We start from the raw sequence: 17,792 nt of genomic DNA, 5'->3' as shown, positions 1-17,792 counted from the left end.
AATAAGTCCATATTACATTTAGTTGATATGTCCACTACCATCTCTTAATCTAAGCTAATTTTCTCACACTACGAATTTTGCTGAATACATCTCTGTCATTTTCCTATACTCACATACTCCCTTTAAATTATTGGTAAGATTAAAAGACTTGATCAGACTCTGATTTGATCTTCTGATGACAAGACTTCAGAGGAGGGGCACAGGTATTGCCTTTGCTTTAGTAGGCACTGGGGGCCTCAAGTAATAATATTCATTATAAGACTTCTCCAAAACGTCTTACCTAATGGTTTCAGCAGCTATTGAAGATTAATGTCTAAATCAGAGGTTGGCAAACTTCTGTGAAGAGCCAGATAGTAAGTATCTCTAGCTTTGGAGGCCAGAAAGTCTCCATCACAACTCTCTGCCCCCTCCACCCCAACTGTTCAAATACAAACAAATGGGTAGGCCTGTGTCCCAGTAAAACTTTACTCAAAGGAGTGGGTCAGATTTGGCCAATAGGCTATAGTTTGCTGACCCCCTAGTGTGATCCATATTTCATACGGATTGAAATGTTATCATTCCTCCTGTATTTACTAGCTAGAATTTGTCAGCAAAGAACTTAGTGGCAACTTAGTGATACTGAAGTATAACTTGTACAAGGAAAATAAACAAAAAACTTCATTATACACTTTTATAGAAAGCTTTCAAAAGGTAAGATCAAATAAGCAGAGTCTTTTAAAAGTCATAACCAGTAGTTACTAATATATGAAGAAATCATATTTTGCTTCTAATTCAAACTACATAATTACCTATTCATTTTGAAAGAGCTGATTTTATATCAGTTTCACTGTTCATGAACATTGCTTTATAGCACCATAACCACAATGATCAAGAGCACTGCATTAACTCTAAGGAAAAAAATAATGGGTGGATTCAGAGTCCTGTCTATCATCTTCGGAGGAATTAGAAGGATTCACCTTTTGGCTTTGAAAAACATTTAAAGTTATGACAGCAACTTATAAATCTACTTTCCTTGTTAATTTCTACCTAACAAGAAGAGAGAAAAATCCTATGTGATCCTACATTTACTTTTAAAAAACAGGCATGGGAAAGGTATGTTAGTGTACAAACCTCCAAGAGCTCTCCTACCTTTCTTCCTGGCTACCATTGCACTGAACATGATTAGCTGTGTGCTGTTCAAAGTAGTATTCCTCCAAGTTAAGCAGCAACAAGGAAAACCTAAATTTGGGAGAGGAAAGAGAATTCTTTTATATTTAATTTTTAGAAAGTATGAGCAGGCAGTAAATGTAACATATCTTCCTCCAAGTGCTTCTTCTCATTCCTTAATTTAAAAGCACTTATGGAGCATTTCTTGCATGCCAAGCACTCTTCCCTAGCTACCCAATGGCAGGGAGAAACACACAGACCAGCCTGACTCGTGGGTCAAATGACCACTCTGTCAAAAATAAAATATAGAAATCTCAAGTTTTCATGAAATTAAACTTTTCTGGCCTGAAGAAGCTTCTTTCTCTCCCACCTATGGAATTTTTAGTTTCTACTGAAGGAACATGCCAGGTTTCCCCACTTCTTCCCTACCAATGTTACAGCGAGATCGCAATAAATCACGGAGTCAATCTTAAAGCAGGAGACGGAACCTTCTTTATTCACCACCTAGGGGGTCCAGATTAACCAGCTGAGGGGCCAAGGAGCAGGCTGCAAGTCTACACTCTTCAAGCCCCTCTAGGGATTAGAACATACTTTTTATATCATAAATAAAGCATGTCACTACATTAATCATAAATGGCTATTGCTATGATTCAAAACCATAAACAAATATAATGAGATATAAAATCATAAGCAGACAGGGAAGTGGGGCAAAATGACCCCAGCTGAGTAAAAGTTAAAGAATGATTACTAACATCTAGACAAACATTGACATTTTATGATGTTAGAGTACATTGCCCAAAAAAAATGGAAACCCAAAAGAGAACAATTTTACACTGTATAAAAATTGCCATTTTGTGCAAATCAAAACTACTCTAAGATGTCATCTCACTCCAGTCAGAATGGCAGCTATTATGAAGACAAACAACAATAAGTGATGGCAAGATGTGGGGAAAAAGGCCCACTCATACATTGCTGGTGGGACTGCAAATTGGTGCAGCCAATATGGAAAGCAGTATGGAGATTCCTTAGAAAACTGGGAATGGAACCACCATTTAACCCAGCTATCCCTCTCCTCAGTCTATACACAAAGGACTTAAAAACAGAATACTACAGGGACACAGCCACATTAATGTTTACAGCAGCACAATTCACAATAGTTAAACTGTAGAACCAACCTAGATGCCCTTCAGTAGATGAATGGATAAAAAAACGTGGCATATATACACAATGGAATATTACTCAGCAATAAAAGAGAATAAAATCATGGCATTTACAGGTAAATGGATGGTGTTGGAGAAGATAATGCTAAGTAAAGTTAAGCCAATCCCCAAAAAACAAATGCTGAATGTTTTCTCTAATATAAGGTGACTGATTCATAGTGGAGTAGGGAGGGGGAGCATGGGAGGAATAGATGAACTCTAGATAGAGGAGAGGGGTAGGAGGAGAAGGGAGAGAGCAGGGGGATAGCAAGGATGGTGGAATGTGATGGACATCATTATCCCAAGTACATGTATGAAGACACAAATCAGTGTGAACATACGTTATATACAACCAGAGATATGAAAAATTGTGCTCTATATTCGTAACAAGAATTGTAATGCATTCCGCTGTCATTTAAAAAAAAAAGTAAAAAAAAAAAAAAGAATTGCCATTTTGTGTTGCCAAACATGCTATGCTAAGCAACTGTTAATAGGTACAGAGGGAGAAACATTTCTTACATGATGTGGAGTCTCAGGGTAAAATGGAGTCTGTTTGATCACTGTCCACACAACTGGCCCATAACACCAACATCACATCTCATAGTGATTTGAGTTCATCTTATTACTCCGATAGTACCACGTGCCTCTAGGACACAGGTCCTGATAGCACCTGTCATAACCAACCTAATGCTTTGTACACAATGGTATTTAATATGTAAGTAAACTGAATGGAATGAGGTTGAATTATAATTCTTTAAATTTTAAGTGCTTTAAACTTCTAAAAATAAGATAGGAAGATTAAAAAAAATTGAGTTGCATGGCCACAGGAAAAAACCTAAGGCAAAGAAGTAAAAATAAGCATCATTTGTTTTGTGATAAGGACCAGGAAACATAATAGCATTTAGAGTTATGAGCAAAAGTGGTCTTAAGAAGGGACTTGAGATACATCTTGGAGTTGTGGTATGTTGGCTAAAGATATTCAGATTAAATGCAGCAGATTAGGCATAAATGATTCTTTCTGAAATCAGACCAAAATTTGAATGAAAATATTTTAAAATGGCAAAATCCAAATATTAACACAAATTGGAAAGACATCAAAGCAAGACAGAGTTGTGGGCAAATCTGTGGGAGATAGAAAGCAGAAGGAAGGAATAAGCAGCTCCAGAAAGAATATCAGATACCTCAGAAAAAGCACCACTCAGGAGAAAACCAAGCAGGTCCCGGGACTTCCCAAAAGTCCAGAAATGGCAGGTATCAAGTTCCAAGACAGCACCTAAACACAAACGGCGATCCCAGGATCACCAGCCCCTAATGTGAAAGAACAAGATCAAAGCAAGCAGGAAGAACGCTGCTTGAGGGACTAGAGACAACGCAGAGAAGACAAGGTCCAGAGACCATAATTAAATATCCTTACAAGCAGGAAATTATATTCATGACCCAAGAAAATACTGCTCATTTTAAAAAAATAATCTGAACGACCAGGTGTGGTAGTGCACACTTGTAATTCCTGCACCTGGGGCGGCTGAGACAGGAGGATCCAGAGTTCAAAGCCAGCCTCTAAAAAAGTGAGGTGCTAAGCAATTCAGACCCTGTCTCTAAATAAAATACAAAACAGGGCTGGGGATGTGGCTCAGCAGCCTAGTGCCCCTGAGTTCAATCCCTGGTACCGCCCCCAACCTCCAACAAAAATAAATTCTAAACCAAAATAAGAGTGACTCATAAAATTAATGACAGTAGAAACCAGTTTTATTATCCTACTAGGTAACTTTTATTGACCTGTCATCCATTTAAATCCATGAACAAAAATCAGTCATAAATTTGGTTTGATTCCCAGTAAGTATGTATATATGTCTTAGGCATATAAATATGTCATAGGTGTGTGTGTGTCAGAGAGGGAGGGTGGAGGGAGAGAGGAGGAGGCTAAACTACCAGAGCACAATATGAAATGCTCAATACTTAATCTGAATTTCAACATAATCACAAGATTTAGGATGGCTATGTTATGGTCTGAGCCTAATCAATATAGATCACAGATTATAGATTATGAGATATTAATAAGTAGGATAATAGGATTATATGATAAGTGATATAGAATAAATAATGTTAAGCTATTTCTAAGATATTAAAAATTGTTCTTCTGAACTTCATGTGCCCACAAATGTGCTTGAACCCAGGCTGTGATTGTCTGCTTTCGCTCTGCTAACTGCTTTCTCAGCCCTTGTATCTTGCTTGCTGGCCTGCACCTACAATTTGGAGGATGTGTTTTTTTCTTCCCCTTATAAACCCCATAGAATTCGGACCCGGTGCTGTTTCTAGCAGAGATAATTTGGGTTCTGCAGGGAGCAGTCCCAGCTGGCTAAACAACAACAACAACAACAAACCTCTCTAGTTTGGACAAAATTCGGACTGAAAGTGTTTTCTGAGCCATCAACCCACAACAGTTAGAAACAGCCCTTTGATGTATCTGATGATTTCCAGGAAGGTTTTAGACCAGGGAGATATTAATTACTTTGTCCCTTGTTTCTACCTTATGTTTCAATGTCTGGAAACCCTCTGCTTAGGCTGGAGCTGTGCACTTCTTTATTCTCTCTCCTGATCTCCCTAGTTCCTCCTCTTATAGAGAGGGAAAAATAAATAAATAAGACAATGACATCATTTTATAACTATGAAGCACAAACCACCTTCAGAGACAACCAGTGCTTCCACATAACTACTAAACATGTTCATATCAGCCAGGTATGGTGGTGAATGCCTATAATTCCAACAACTCAGGAGGCTGAGGCAGGAGGATCACAGGTCCAGGACAGCCTCAGCAACTTTGTAAAACCCTGTCTCAAAAAAAAAAAAAAAAAAAAAAAAAATTAAAAAGGCTGGGGTAGCTCAGTGGTAAAGCACCCCTGAGTTCAATCCCTGGTACCACACACAAAAAAGTTTATATTAAATTTTATTTCAGAACTGAAGTCATCATTTTAGCAAATACATTAATATAGCCGCCTCAATTTATCTATGTGCATATTTTGCATTAAATGAAAAACACCTGGAGCAGGTATATAATTAAATCATATTGTTCAAACTTAATAAGGAACTTTTCCCCTATTTACTAGAGTATATAGTTAGATCTTCTTTAAATTTTTTCTACTTAAAAAACTATTACAATTAAGTTTCATGGGTTTTACAGTGATTTTCAAGCTCTATTCTAATTTTGTTAAAAAAATTTCCATGCTTTAAACAAAATTAAAATGGGGCTGGGATTGTGGCTCAGCAGTAGAGCGCTTGCCTGGCACGGTTGAGGTGCTGGTTTCAATCCAAATAAATAAATAAATAAAGGTATTGTGTCCAACTACAAGTAAATAAAATAAAAATAAAAAATAGAAAACCCCACTGTTTTGTAGTTGTATGATCTAAATCATTAGTATTATTATCAGACTGTAAGTTATTTCTTTAGGAGACCATGACACTGCATATTCCTAGTTTAACCCCTTTTATAGGGTGTGGGGTCATTCTCTTTAGATACATTTCCTCATTGAGCAAGTCAACTTTATTAAAAAAATGTTGTCGTATCCTTGTGTCACCTGAATTTTTGTTGTTGTTTATTTATACAGTGAGTTGAATCCAGGAATGCTCTACTATTGAGCTACAGCCCCAGCCTCTCCCCACTTTATAATGGTTTTATATAATCTTTATTCTGTTTTTTTTTTTCCTTTTTAGTACCAGGGAATGAACTCAAGGGCACTTGACCACTGAGCCACATCCCCAACCCTATTTTGCATTTTATTTAAAGCCAGGGTCTCACTGAGTTGCTTAGGGCCTCGTGAAATTGCTGAGGCTGGCTTTGAACTCACGATACTCCTGTCTCAGCCTCCAGAGCCGCGGGATTACAGGCGTGTGCCACCATACCGGACTAGCCCCAGTCCTTTTTTTTTTTTTTTTTTTTAAATATTTTTTAGTTGTATATGAACACAATATCTTTATTTTATTTATTTATCTTTATGTGGTGCTGAGGATCAAACCCAGCGCCTCACACATGTGAGGCAAGCGCTCCACCACTGAGCTACAAACCCAGCCCTAGCCCCAGCCCTTTTTATGTTTTATTTTGAGACAGGTTTCACTAAGTTGCTGAGGCTGGCCTCAAACCTGTGATCTTCCTCCCTCAGTCTCTATAGTCACTGGGATTACAGGTCATGTGCTGCTGAATGCCACCTGAATTTTAAAGCATACTTATATGTTTAACACTTAGCCAAGAACATAAAATAGTTCCACTCCAGCCCTTAGGGATAGCCCTGCATCCACAGCCACTTGAGAATTATTTGACATTCTGTTGATGAACAGTACTGACAGTTTTATAAGTCAATCCTGTCTCCAAATTATAGATGTAAGAGAAGCTTCACCGTGAGAAGTTGTGATGTGAGCTCAATGGGAGAAAGTACTGTGACGTCCACATGGGCCTGGAGAGCCTAGGGGTGTCATGTGTTTGCCATCTATACTCTGAATACCACATATCCTTGCATTTAACTGACAATAGTGAGCTTAACAAGGGAGTTGGTTTAACCAAACTGGAATTTTTAAATAGTTTCTGAAATAAATAAAAAATTAAGAAAACTGTTCGACAGGGCAAGATTGCAGTCCTGTGACCTGCACTCTCCCCACAGGAGATGCCCCCAATAATCTACTTGACAGCAATATCTGAAGAGCACTGCAGGGGCAGGAGCTGTGACACCTCTCCTCACCCACCATAAGTGGGTGAGCTGACACTTGGGTAACAATAGACAAGTTAATAAGAGAAAAGCAAGACCAATGTAGTTAACCAGTTTAACATGATATAGAAACTTTCAGTAATAAAAACTCTAAGACATGGGGAAACTGCCTATTATTGTGCTTAGGTTTGATGAACAATGGACATCTGTGAAGACAATGACTGTACAAAAGGGTCACGGACTAAGGGGTAACTCAGCAAGGCTGTCTGGCCAGATTCTTAGCGGCCCCTCTGGGCAGTATTCCTTCCTCTAGGGTGTGGGAAGGACCCCTCTGAAATAAAGGTCCTCAGAAAAGAAGCAAGAAAGGTGATTGACCTTCCTTGGTTTTATGACTTCCTTTGGGGGTGAAGTGTTCTAGTTTCTATGACCCACTTTGAGGAAGAGGAATTCTGGTTTCTATGACTCATTTGAAGGGAGAAAGAGGCCAGAGGAGAGAAGGCTAGAGACTAGACTTTGCTTCTGAGGCCACTGGTAAGGCTTTCCAAGCTCTAGTTTAAAGTATTCAACATGCCAAAGTGCCATACGTTAGTGTATCATTTTCTTTTTTTTGTTGTTGTTAAATATTTTTTTTTAATTGTAGATAGACACAATACCTTTATTTTTATTTATTTATTATTATGTAGTGCTGAAGATCGAACCTAGTGCCTCACATGTGCATGGTGAGCGCTCTGTCACTAAGCCACAATCCCAGCCCTGGTGTATCATTTTCTGAACCCTAAGATATCATTCAGGGAATATTATTTCAACTAATTATACCAATCTTGATTTCCACTTTAATTCTGCTACTAAGATATCACAAAAACAAACCTTATCTTTTGCCAAAATTCAGATGATCTAAATCTACTGCATTTTCTGGGCCTATAAGTCAGAACTCTATTAAGAGAGAATAGATAACATGACTTGACTTTGTAGTGAATTCATGCTGGAGATTGGTGACAACTTCCTCTTCTAGTGGTTTCTAAACCATCTGTCTTATCTCCAATTAGCACTAAACCTATTTATGTGCATGTTCTTTGCATTCAAAGTTCCTAGATCACTGAAACAGTTCTGCTTCTACTCTCAAACTCTCCTAGGATGTTACCCCAGGAGCCATGAGCACATGGGTATCCTCTGCATCTTCAGAAAGTTGATCCTGTGTCTTTAGTCAGATGATCAGTGTCAGGCACAAAGTACAGAATAAGAACCCCTTTCTCTGTCATAAATCAATGTTAGACGACCAGACTGGGCCTAGGCCAAAGCCAGTACTTCCTCATTTCAAATACAACTTTAAGAACATTTGCTTTGCTTTTGTTTTTTTAATCTATAGAATTTTTTAAAGCCTCTACTCATGTGGGACTTAACCTTTTGAAAGCATTAGTATTTAACCTTCTTGATTCATATTTAGAAAATATTGTACGGTTGGAGGAACACTAACTGTATAATCACTCTGTCTTCTTGCCTGATCTATAATTCTGCAGGAAAGATCATTTCAATAGGAAGTTCAAAATTATAATTTTGAAAATTCCAGAACTGTCAACTAAGACCTATCATTTTATTTCTTGAAACTTTCAATATTTGTTTTCTAGATTTAAATCTATAGTTTCAGTAATAAGTAACATGACATGACTGTTTTTTTCTAGCAGCTTCTTCATTGCTATCTGGTTAATTAATTTTTTAATGTTCAGAATTAAGTAAAGTTCCCAAGCTGTTTGCATTAGGATTAATTAAAACTTCAACAAGGAAGTTAAAGAACTGTATTTAGATCTAAGCCTTCAGCAGGTATCAGGATGGCCACTTCCTGTTTTCTGATCTACACAGGTACCCATCTGCCATTTCTTTCCACCCGCTAACTTGACCTATAACAAATGAATACAATTATGTTACCTTTGTTCCTCTTTCCAATGTGTTCTCTGGGCTTTTTCCTTCTGCTCATGAATTCCTGTAAAGATGTATCATATCTTCCTTTCACTCAGAGATCACTGTCTCTCCTGCTAAAAGGTCTTTCCTTTTATGTAAATACATAGTTTTTTAGTACTTGAGTCTGGTCCTACCAAGTTTCAGCAACATCTAACACACATACTAATCCTCCTTTATAATAAAACCTTGGCTCATTTTATTAGTCGTATTCTACATATTTGTATAGGAACCTCTGAGTGATTAAGTACTTTTTTTCATGGAAATTACTAGCCACTCCTTCCCTAGAGGAGCACTTCATCTCAGAGGTACTATCCTCCAACATCCAAATTCACTGTTTCACCTATCCTTTTTAGACCTCCTTCAGTAGTAAGTTTAAGCCCTATCATCCAGTCAGACTCTAGGAAAATGATATTCTCCTGACTTGTGTGGATGCCAAGACAGTTCTATATCAAAATGACTTTCATTGACACCACCAAAACGCCAGTTGTTTCTTTCTAATCCCAATATTCAACAATCTTGAGAGAAAGCTAAAAAACATTTACCTATGCTCTCAAAGTCTTTCAATTTTCGCAAGGGTCATAACCCAAGACAGGATGTTTCACAAGCCTTATCTACACCATGAAAATAAAGAAGGAACTATGGTTGAAGGACAAACAAGTAAACCAAAACAAAACAAAACCAGGGTGAATGCACACTTGCTGTTATGTAGAACAGTGCTTCTCATACTTGTAGTCCTCTGGGCAATCTTGTTAAATGCAGATACTAATGTAGATCTGGCGGAGTGGTGGCTGAGATTTCATAAGTCTAACAAGTTCTAGGTATGTTCCTGCTGCTTGCCAGGAGACAAAGATTCCAATACCCACGTAAACCAGATTTCAACCATTCCAGAATCATTCTAAACTGGGAAACCATGAAAATAAGCACAGGCCAGTAGTCCACAGGCCGCATATTTAAAACAGAGCAGTATGTTACACTGGAAAAGGGGCTGACCTTAGATGAGAGAATATTAGTGCTGGCCTTAGCTCAGCTGTTTGACCTTGGTCAAATCACTTATGTAGGCCTTATGTTCTGCAACATAAAATTGAGGGGAGATACAGACTAGATTCTCTACTTAACCAGTGAAACTATGGATTTGCTAAATAAACCTGAGCTTAACAAAGTAAGTAGGAATTTTATTTCAGGCAAGATAGCAGTTCAAATGTCTAAAGAACAATCTCACTATAGATGTTCTGAAATTGCTAGAAAAATTATTATAAAAATCTTTTTGAATCCTTGGCTGAGCGGATGAACAAGTAAGGGAGAGTCCTGGAAGTACAAAATAAACTCAAGTAGATATCCTGTAAAGTCAGCTCGCATTGGGAAAGTCTTTTTTTCGCTTGGGGCTTTGCCTAATCCTTCAAGAAACAGCCTGAATTTATTAGAGGCCAATCCAAAGGGCACAGTAAAATAAAACCCAAGAGAAATGAATGGGCTCCCTCTCCCTTCCCAGACAAAAACACATGCAAACTTTCTGGAAAAAATACACTTTACACTTAGGCCTGGGAGACTTCTTGAGGAAATATTTCCAAGGAACAAGAAGCCACGATGAAAAATTATAAAACATATTACTGATTAAGAGTCAAGGAAGCAACAAATTACTTAATTAAACCTGTAAAGGCCACAAAATAGTCCATAATCTGAAGCTGGTTATTCTATAGTTATGTTTAAAAAGATAAAATGACCAGGCAGTTATTAAAATGAAACAAAAAGAATTAGAAATTTAAAAGTAACTGAAATTAAAATTTTAAATAATGGGTTAAACACCAAATTAGGCAGTTTCAGAGAAAATTAGTCAAATGTAGAATGGGTTTAAATAATCCATAATGCACAAAAGAAAAATAATGATGACAAATATTAAAGAGGTATATTGAACCATAAAAGAATAAAGAAAAAGCAATACTCCTAGAGGCCTAGCCCCCAATTTTCCAAAACTATTTCAGCTTTAGGAACCCCAAGCAGTTATAAATGAAGAAATCTGTATCTAGACAAACAGCAAAACACTACAAAGATGAGATCTTAGCAGTAGCTAGAGAAAAGACAGATTACTTGAAAGAGCAGACTTGAGTAGTACTGGTTTGTTGCAAGCTGCTGTCCCAGAAGCAAAGGTGACCTCTTGAAAAGCTCCACTGAATCCTGATCCTGCTGTGGCTGTGGGTTTAAGGCAGTCACAGGCTTGGACCCTAGGGCCCTAATCATCCCAGGAAAAGTACCAGTTCTTCCCCACCAAACCATGAACACTGATGCCACAAATCCTGTTCCTACCCTGTGACATCATACCGACTTGGCCCCCCAACAAGCTGTTGGGCAAGGACAGCCCATAGTCACAAACGCAGAGCTGGACAGTTGAACCAAGGCTTCCCCACAGCATAGCCCTACTGCTTCCTAGTCCTTGGCCTCTCCTGGAGTCTCTGAGAGCCTGAGGTTGGCCCAGCCAGGTAACTGTGTGCTGTCCCAGGAGGACACAAAACAAGCTGCTGCTGAATTTTTTTTCTTTTTCCCTGATTCCTTTCTTCAAAACAATGCTCCCAGCAAGTCTGGGGCAATATTCTCTGGTCATTTGCCTTTACACTGTCTTCAAAATGCTGAGAAAATGATAAATCTAACAAAACTGATATAAAGAAGGACAAAATAAGAATATGTTCAGACAGACAAAAACAGAAGCAGTTTATATCATAGGACTCTGATTTCAGGAACTTCTGAAAGATACTCTTTAGGAAAGAAAAAATAATTTCATAAGAAAGATATGACATATAAGTAGGAATGCTGAACAAAGAGAAGGGTAAATAAGTATGCAAAACTATAGAAGCATTAGCTGGACAATCAGAAAGCTTAATGTATAGACTTTAAGTAAAAATAAAAAATACCAAACATCAGTTTAAAATTTGGAACAGGAAAACAGAAATTAGGTACCCAAGATCCTTATACTGTTAGGAGGGTAAAATATCAGGTAAGCCCTAGAAAAACAGAAATACATGTTCTGAGAGCCTTATACTGTCAGGAGGAAAGCCCTAGAAAACTAGAAATAAAATTTATACCTTCCATACTCTTCAGGGAAAAATGAAAGAGAGCAAGGGTACTTTACTTCTTTATTTTCTTCTTTAATTCAAAGAAGAAAAAGGGGAAAAAAGATACAAGAGTAAAATTAAAATTATTATTACAATAATAATATTGTAATAATAATAATACATACAACTGGACTAATTTAAGATAAAAATTATCAAAATTAGAAAAAAATCATTGTCAAAATGTATTTTTAAATAAAGTATTTTTATAATAAAATAATAAAAGGATCACTGTATTCAAGCAATACAGAAAAGCATAAAAATGCCAAACTGCATTCTGTAATTTCTTTTTCAATTCACACCGCCATCAGCAGTAAATGAGTGTCTTTTTTGTCAAAGCATTATTGACATTACACACTCTCACTTTGAACAATCTTTTCAGATTTGTTCGATAACAAATCCTATTTTATGATAGTAAATTGCCTCTCTCTGATTAGTAGTGAGGTTGGAAAATAAGTTTTTATATTTTTACTGGAAATAAGTGATAGTTTCTTTCCATTTTCTGTTTGTTGTTCTCTGCCATTTTTCTGTTGATGTGTTCATCTTTTTAACTCTTCTTAGAAGAGTTCTTCATACATTGACTATTATAATATTCTGGTGTATTTGCTATAGGCCTTTAAATTATCTTTATCTGAAAAGTTTTGCAATATAAAGTATATTAAAATTTTTAAAAGCTTCAAAAAAGAGTTAAAGTGTAAGCCATTTATTTAAAAAAATGCCTAATTAAGGGCACAGAAATGTTAAAAGAATGGAAAATTCTATCTAATACAAATAACCTGCAAGAAACCTGACATAGATATATTAATATAAGACAAAATAAAAAAAATCATTAATTGATGCAAAGAGGTCATTGTATATTCATAAAAGATTTACTTCACCAAGAAAATAACATTTCTAAGCTATTCATGAGATACAAGTTAAAAAAACACAAAGGCTAGGGGGTGTAGCTCAGTGGTAACGAGTTTGCCTAGCATGCTGGAATTCCTGGGTTCTATCTCCTTTGCCATAATCAATCAATCAATCATGCATAAGTAATAACCAAGAAATTTTTGAAATCTATGAGTTGGAAATTTTATGATGCGTTTCTAAATATCTGACAGGTAAAAGATGAAATCACAATGGTATTTAGAAGAAACCAAGCACTGAATCCTTACATGGCCATTTATACATTTTTAAAGACATTTTTAAATGCAAATCATACAGCAAACACACTCAAAATCTATTTATGGGTCAATTCTTGTGCCTTCTCAATAATAGCCATTTTGGAAGAAGTTAATGTGGGAGAATAAAAAATAAGGGTATATTCATTTGGGGTAAGATTAATGGAAATTCTCAGTTACAATATTTGTAATATTTATGTCTCTCCTGTTTTTTTTTTTAATGGGAGAAAAAAAATGAACCCTATTTCTTTATGTTAGGCAGATTTCTTACAACTGATCAGCCTTCCTAACTAATTGTTGATTCTGCAATTTTCCTTTTCAATACCTGTCATATCCCATGAAGAAATATTAAAGGACTGGGGTGACCCACCAGAAATGAAAGATTAAACAGGAGTATAATAAATCATGTTGTCTTTACAAGTGTTTTTTATTTATATTGCAGTATGGGGATTGAATCCAGGGCCTCAAACATACTAGGCAAATACTCTAACTCTGAGCTGCATTCCCAAACTTTTCTTTAGTTCTTTTGTTTGGAGTCAGGGTCTAGCCAAATTGCCAAGGCTGAACTAGAATTTGATGATCCTTCTACCTCAGCCCTGCCCCCAGCAGCTGGAATTATAGGCCTGTGTGGCTACACCTGGCTCAATGTATTTGTAATATAATGAATACAGGCCCAATTGATTAAACAAACATGTTGAGTAAAAGAACTTAATATCAGCATAACCAAGATAATTATATACCCATGCAATGTCTAAAGCAAAGTCTTAGAAATGCCTGTAAAACTATGAATGTAATTATGTAGGTATCCAACAGAGAATTAAGATCACTAATGTTTTCTCCTAAAATGACTGTATACAAACCACAACTAATTTATTCTGTAACATTATGGAGATAAAACTATGACTGTGTCTCAGAAGACTATGCTTCAGTTACATAAAATTCTGCATAACTTAATATAAAATCAGTGTAGTCCCTCCACCACAGCTAGACACGAAGACAAAAAAAAATAATAATAATTAATCTAATACTAAACCTTAAAATAGAAATATTTAAATAGTAGCGGTTTCAAAATATCCTCATCTGCTAACCCACTGACCACATCTGCCATTCCTAACAATTCCAAGGAAATCATGTGAATTGTCATTTAATTTTTTTTCATTTATCTTCATCAACACTTGTACAGGACATTTTTAACAACTAGTAAATTAATATGGCTCCTGCCATCTAAATCTTAACCAGAATGGCCAAGTGTCTGTTTCCTAATTCAGAAAATTATCAAAGCATTTCTTTACAAACATCACTAACAAATGGCCAATTGTGTAGTTATTCTCTTGAGAAGTCTAAGGGTGGGATTACCATGTTTAGCAAATAAAAATACATAATGCCCAGTTAAATTTGAATTTCAAATAAACAACATACTTACACAAAAAATTTATAGTAAAATATTTTACTATACGTATATCCCAAATCTTGCATGGGATATACTTATACTAAAAAAAAAAAAATTACTTACCTGAAATATGACTTAACTGTGTATCTTGTATTTTATCTGAATTTCCTAACTGGGATTCTTCCTCTGTCACCTTTTAGATGCAATATACCACATTGAACCTGTCCATTCTACTTCCTATAAACATCCAGAATCATTCCAATGTTCTTCATTCCTTCTGTTACCACCAATGAAAGAATCTCCCAAACAATCTCTCTGCTTCTGCTTTTATAAAAACTATCACCTCCTCTAAATTTGGCAGCATCAACGTAAGAAAAAAAATACTAACTTTAAATTTCTTTTTTTGTTTGGGGTCATAATTTATTAGCTGTAGAAATCTAAAATCCCTAAATTAGCATGAGATAAGCCAATGAGCTCATAAAGAAGAGATGAGGCCATTCATGGATAACCTCAAATTTCCCAGAGAAAGTAACAAGTATCTTAGATACGCCCAAGCCGATGGTCTACATGAATCTTGCTAATATGTGTTTACTGTTGCAAAAGAATAAGTAAAAAAAAAAAAAAAAAAAAACTTTGCAGAAATGGTAAATTTGGGACTTCATAAATGTTTAAAATTCTCTTGCTTTTCAGATGAATTCAAGGACTTATAAAGAGACTGCTTGATTCCAGTCCATACCTCATTATCAGCAGTTCCTATAGTTCAAATCAATATTCTATGAATAACACCCTACTTTAGAGTATATCCATCAGTGCAAGGATGCAAAGCCATTAAGCAGAGATTTAAGAAATTTGGGAGGTAAGTAGAATCCAAATAAATATAAAACATGTTCCACAAAGTTTCCAAATTACTGACACTCAGGGATGGCTGGTGTATCCTGATTGATAAATATTTTGGTTGTGAGAACTCTTAACTCCCAAGATTGCTAGCTGTAATGTTTTCTGATCATTGGACATCAACAAAACTGCCTATACATGGAAACAGCAAGTGCAGAAGATTTTTGTAAAACTGCAGAGCTGTATAAACTAACCAAAGTAAACAAATTATTTCCATCAAATAAGAGGCAGAACTAAAGAAAACAAGTTTTCCTATATATCAAAGAAGCCATACAATTATTATATATGACCCTCGGGACATAAAACGTGACAGTAATTCAAGTGTTTCCAAGTTCTGACAATGTTAATTTGGATTTTCATCTATTTAATACAGAGCACCAGCAAGTCTTGATATTGTTGGTATTAACCTTTCTATAAGAAACAGGCCTTATAAATAGGGAGTGTGAGTTATTTTAGTTATGGCCCAATTGTTATTTAACAGACAAATTTTCTGTGACTAAAACCTCATCAACCCCCCTCCCCCCCCAAAAAAAAAGCTTTTGAGAGCCAAATCCAATGTTTTCTGTTTATCTTCTTCACAGGACAGAAATGAAATTTCACACTAAGTAATCTGGAGAGACCAACATTACAGATTAGAGAAGTACGAATATTTGGATGGAAGGGATTGAGTCAACACCTACAGATGTACAGGTGCAGATTCTACAAAAATTGTACATATTCAGCTATACTTATACTTGCATGTATAATCTGCTTTCTTGGTATCTGCTCTGAGACAACTTGACAGGCTGGCAGCACTAGGAGATAACTGTAATTCTCACAACCAAAACTGTGTTTGCAAAATGATTTACCAAGAGTTTCTTTTGGCACTTGGCTAGGACCACAAACCTGAGAAATCAGAAGAGTTGTTTTGGTCACCAGCAAGCATTAGGAAGAGCCTGAGTGAACTTTCTTTTATTTTTTAAATTTATTTATTTATTTACTAGTTCTAATAAGTTATACATGACAGTAGAAAGCTCTTAGATTTGTTGTATACAAATGGAGCACAATTTTTCACTTCTCTGATTATGCATGAAGTAGAGTCACACCATTCCTGCAATCATACATATACCTAGGGTAATGATGTCCATCTCATCCCATGATATTTCCTACCCTTTGCCCCCATTTGCCCCATCTAAATTTCCACTACTTATCCCATGCACTCCCCACGCCCCCCATATGAATTAGCATCCACTTATCAGAGAAAACATTGGGCCCCGCCATAATGTTATTCTCTTTTAATGCTGAGTAATATTCCATTGTGTATATATACCACAGGTTCTTTATTCATTCATCTATTGAAGGGCATCTAGGTTGCTTCCACAGTTTAGCAATTGTGACTTGTGCTGCTATAAACATTGAAGTGGCTGTGTTACTCTAACCATGCTGTTTTTTACGTCTTTAGGGTATAGACCAAGGAGTGAAATAGCTGGGTCAAATCGTGGTTCCATTTCAAGTTTTCTCAGGATTTTCCATACTGCTTTCCATAGTAGTTGCACCAATTTGCAGTCCCACCAGCAATGTATGAGTGTGCCTTTTCCCCACATCCTCGCTAACACTTTTAACAGACACTTCTCAGAAGAAGAAATAGAATCGATCAACAAATATATGAAAAAAGTGTTCAACATCTCTAGTAATTAGAGAAATGCAAATCAAAATTACTCTAAGATGAAAATTAAGTGAACTTTCTTAAAAGAGAATTCTGGGGATGGGATGAGAAACTCAGAAACCGCACTGTTGTGATACTCTAAACCCTTAGGGGAACGCGGGTGAAAAGCACTCGACCTGCGCTTGGGAACGGAGAGCCCCAGAACAACTAGCCCACTGCTGGGGAGATATCTGCGGAGCAGGGGGTGGCAGGGAGGACCCGGCTTTTCTCAGACTGAGGGCTTTCGGGCAGCCCTCCCTTCGGCTCACTGTGGCAGGGAGCTGGGCTTGCATTTTTTGGTTCGGGGAAACAGAAGCGGTGCCTTGGGAGGTCAGCGTCACCCCAGTGCAGGTGGGGACGGTCGCCAGGCTGCGCGACGCCCAGTGCTCGCACCTGATCCCGTACAGGGACGTTTCGTGGTGTGAGGAAGAGGGGAAGTGAGCCCAGCCGGCTTAGCTGCGCTCCCCGGCGAACGCCAGGCTCCCGGGCTCGCGGAGGGACGCGCGCCGACTCAGCGCCGCCTTCCGGGTGAGCCGGCCCACGGTGCCCGGCCGGCTTCGCCCAGGAC

General features: G+C 37.1%; 1 protein-coding gene across 1 annotated transcript in view; it reads right to left on the bottom strand.

The window, feature by feature from the left end:
• Nsmaf (neutral sphingomyelinase activation associated factor) overlaps positions 1-17,792 on the bottom strand; it is a 55,405-nt gene that overhangs the window by 36,823 nt on the left and 790 nt on the right. The window contains exons 2-3 of the mRNA XM_015485709.1: positions 17,402-17,779; positions 1,129-1,244 (exon numbers count right to left, since the gene is read on the bottom strand). Of these exons, the coding sequence (XP_015341195.1) occupies positions 1,129-1,244; positions 17,402-17,779 (494 nt within the window). The remainder of the gene's footprint in view (positions 1-1,128; positions 1,245-17,401; positions 17,780-17,792) is intronic.

The sequence above is a fragment of the Marmota marmota genome, unplaced genomic scaffold (assembly GCF_001458135.2).
Source record: "Marmota marmota marmota unplaced genomic scaffold, marMar, whole genome shotgun sequence".
Taxonomy (NCBI): domain Eukaryota; kingdom Metazoa; phylum Chordata; class Mammalia; order Rodentia; family Sciuridae; genus Marmota; species Marmota marmota.
Note: the sequence above shows the minus strand (reverse complement) of the source record. Positions and strands in the feature narration are given on the sequence as shown.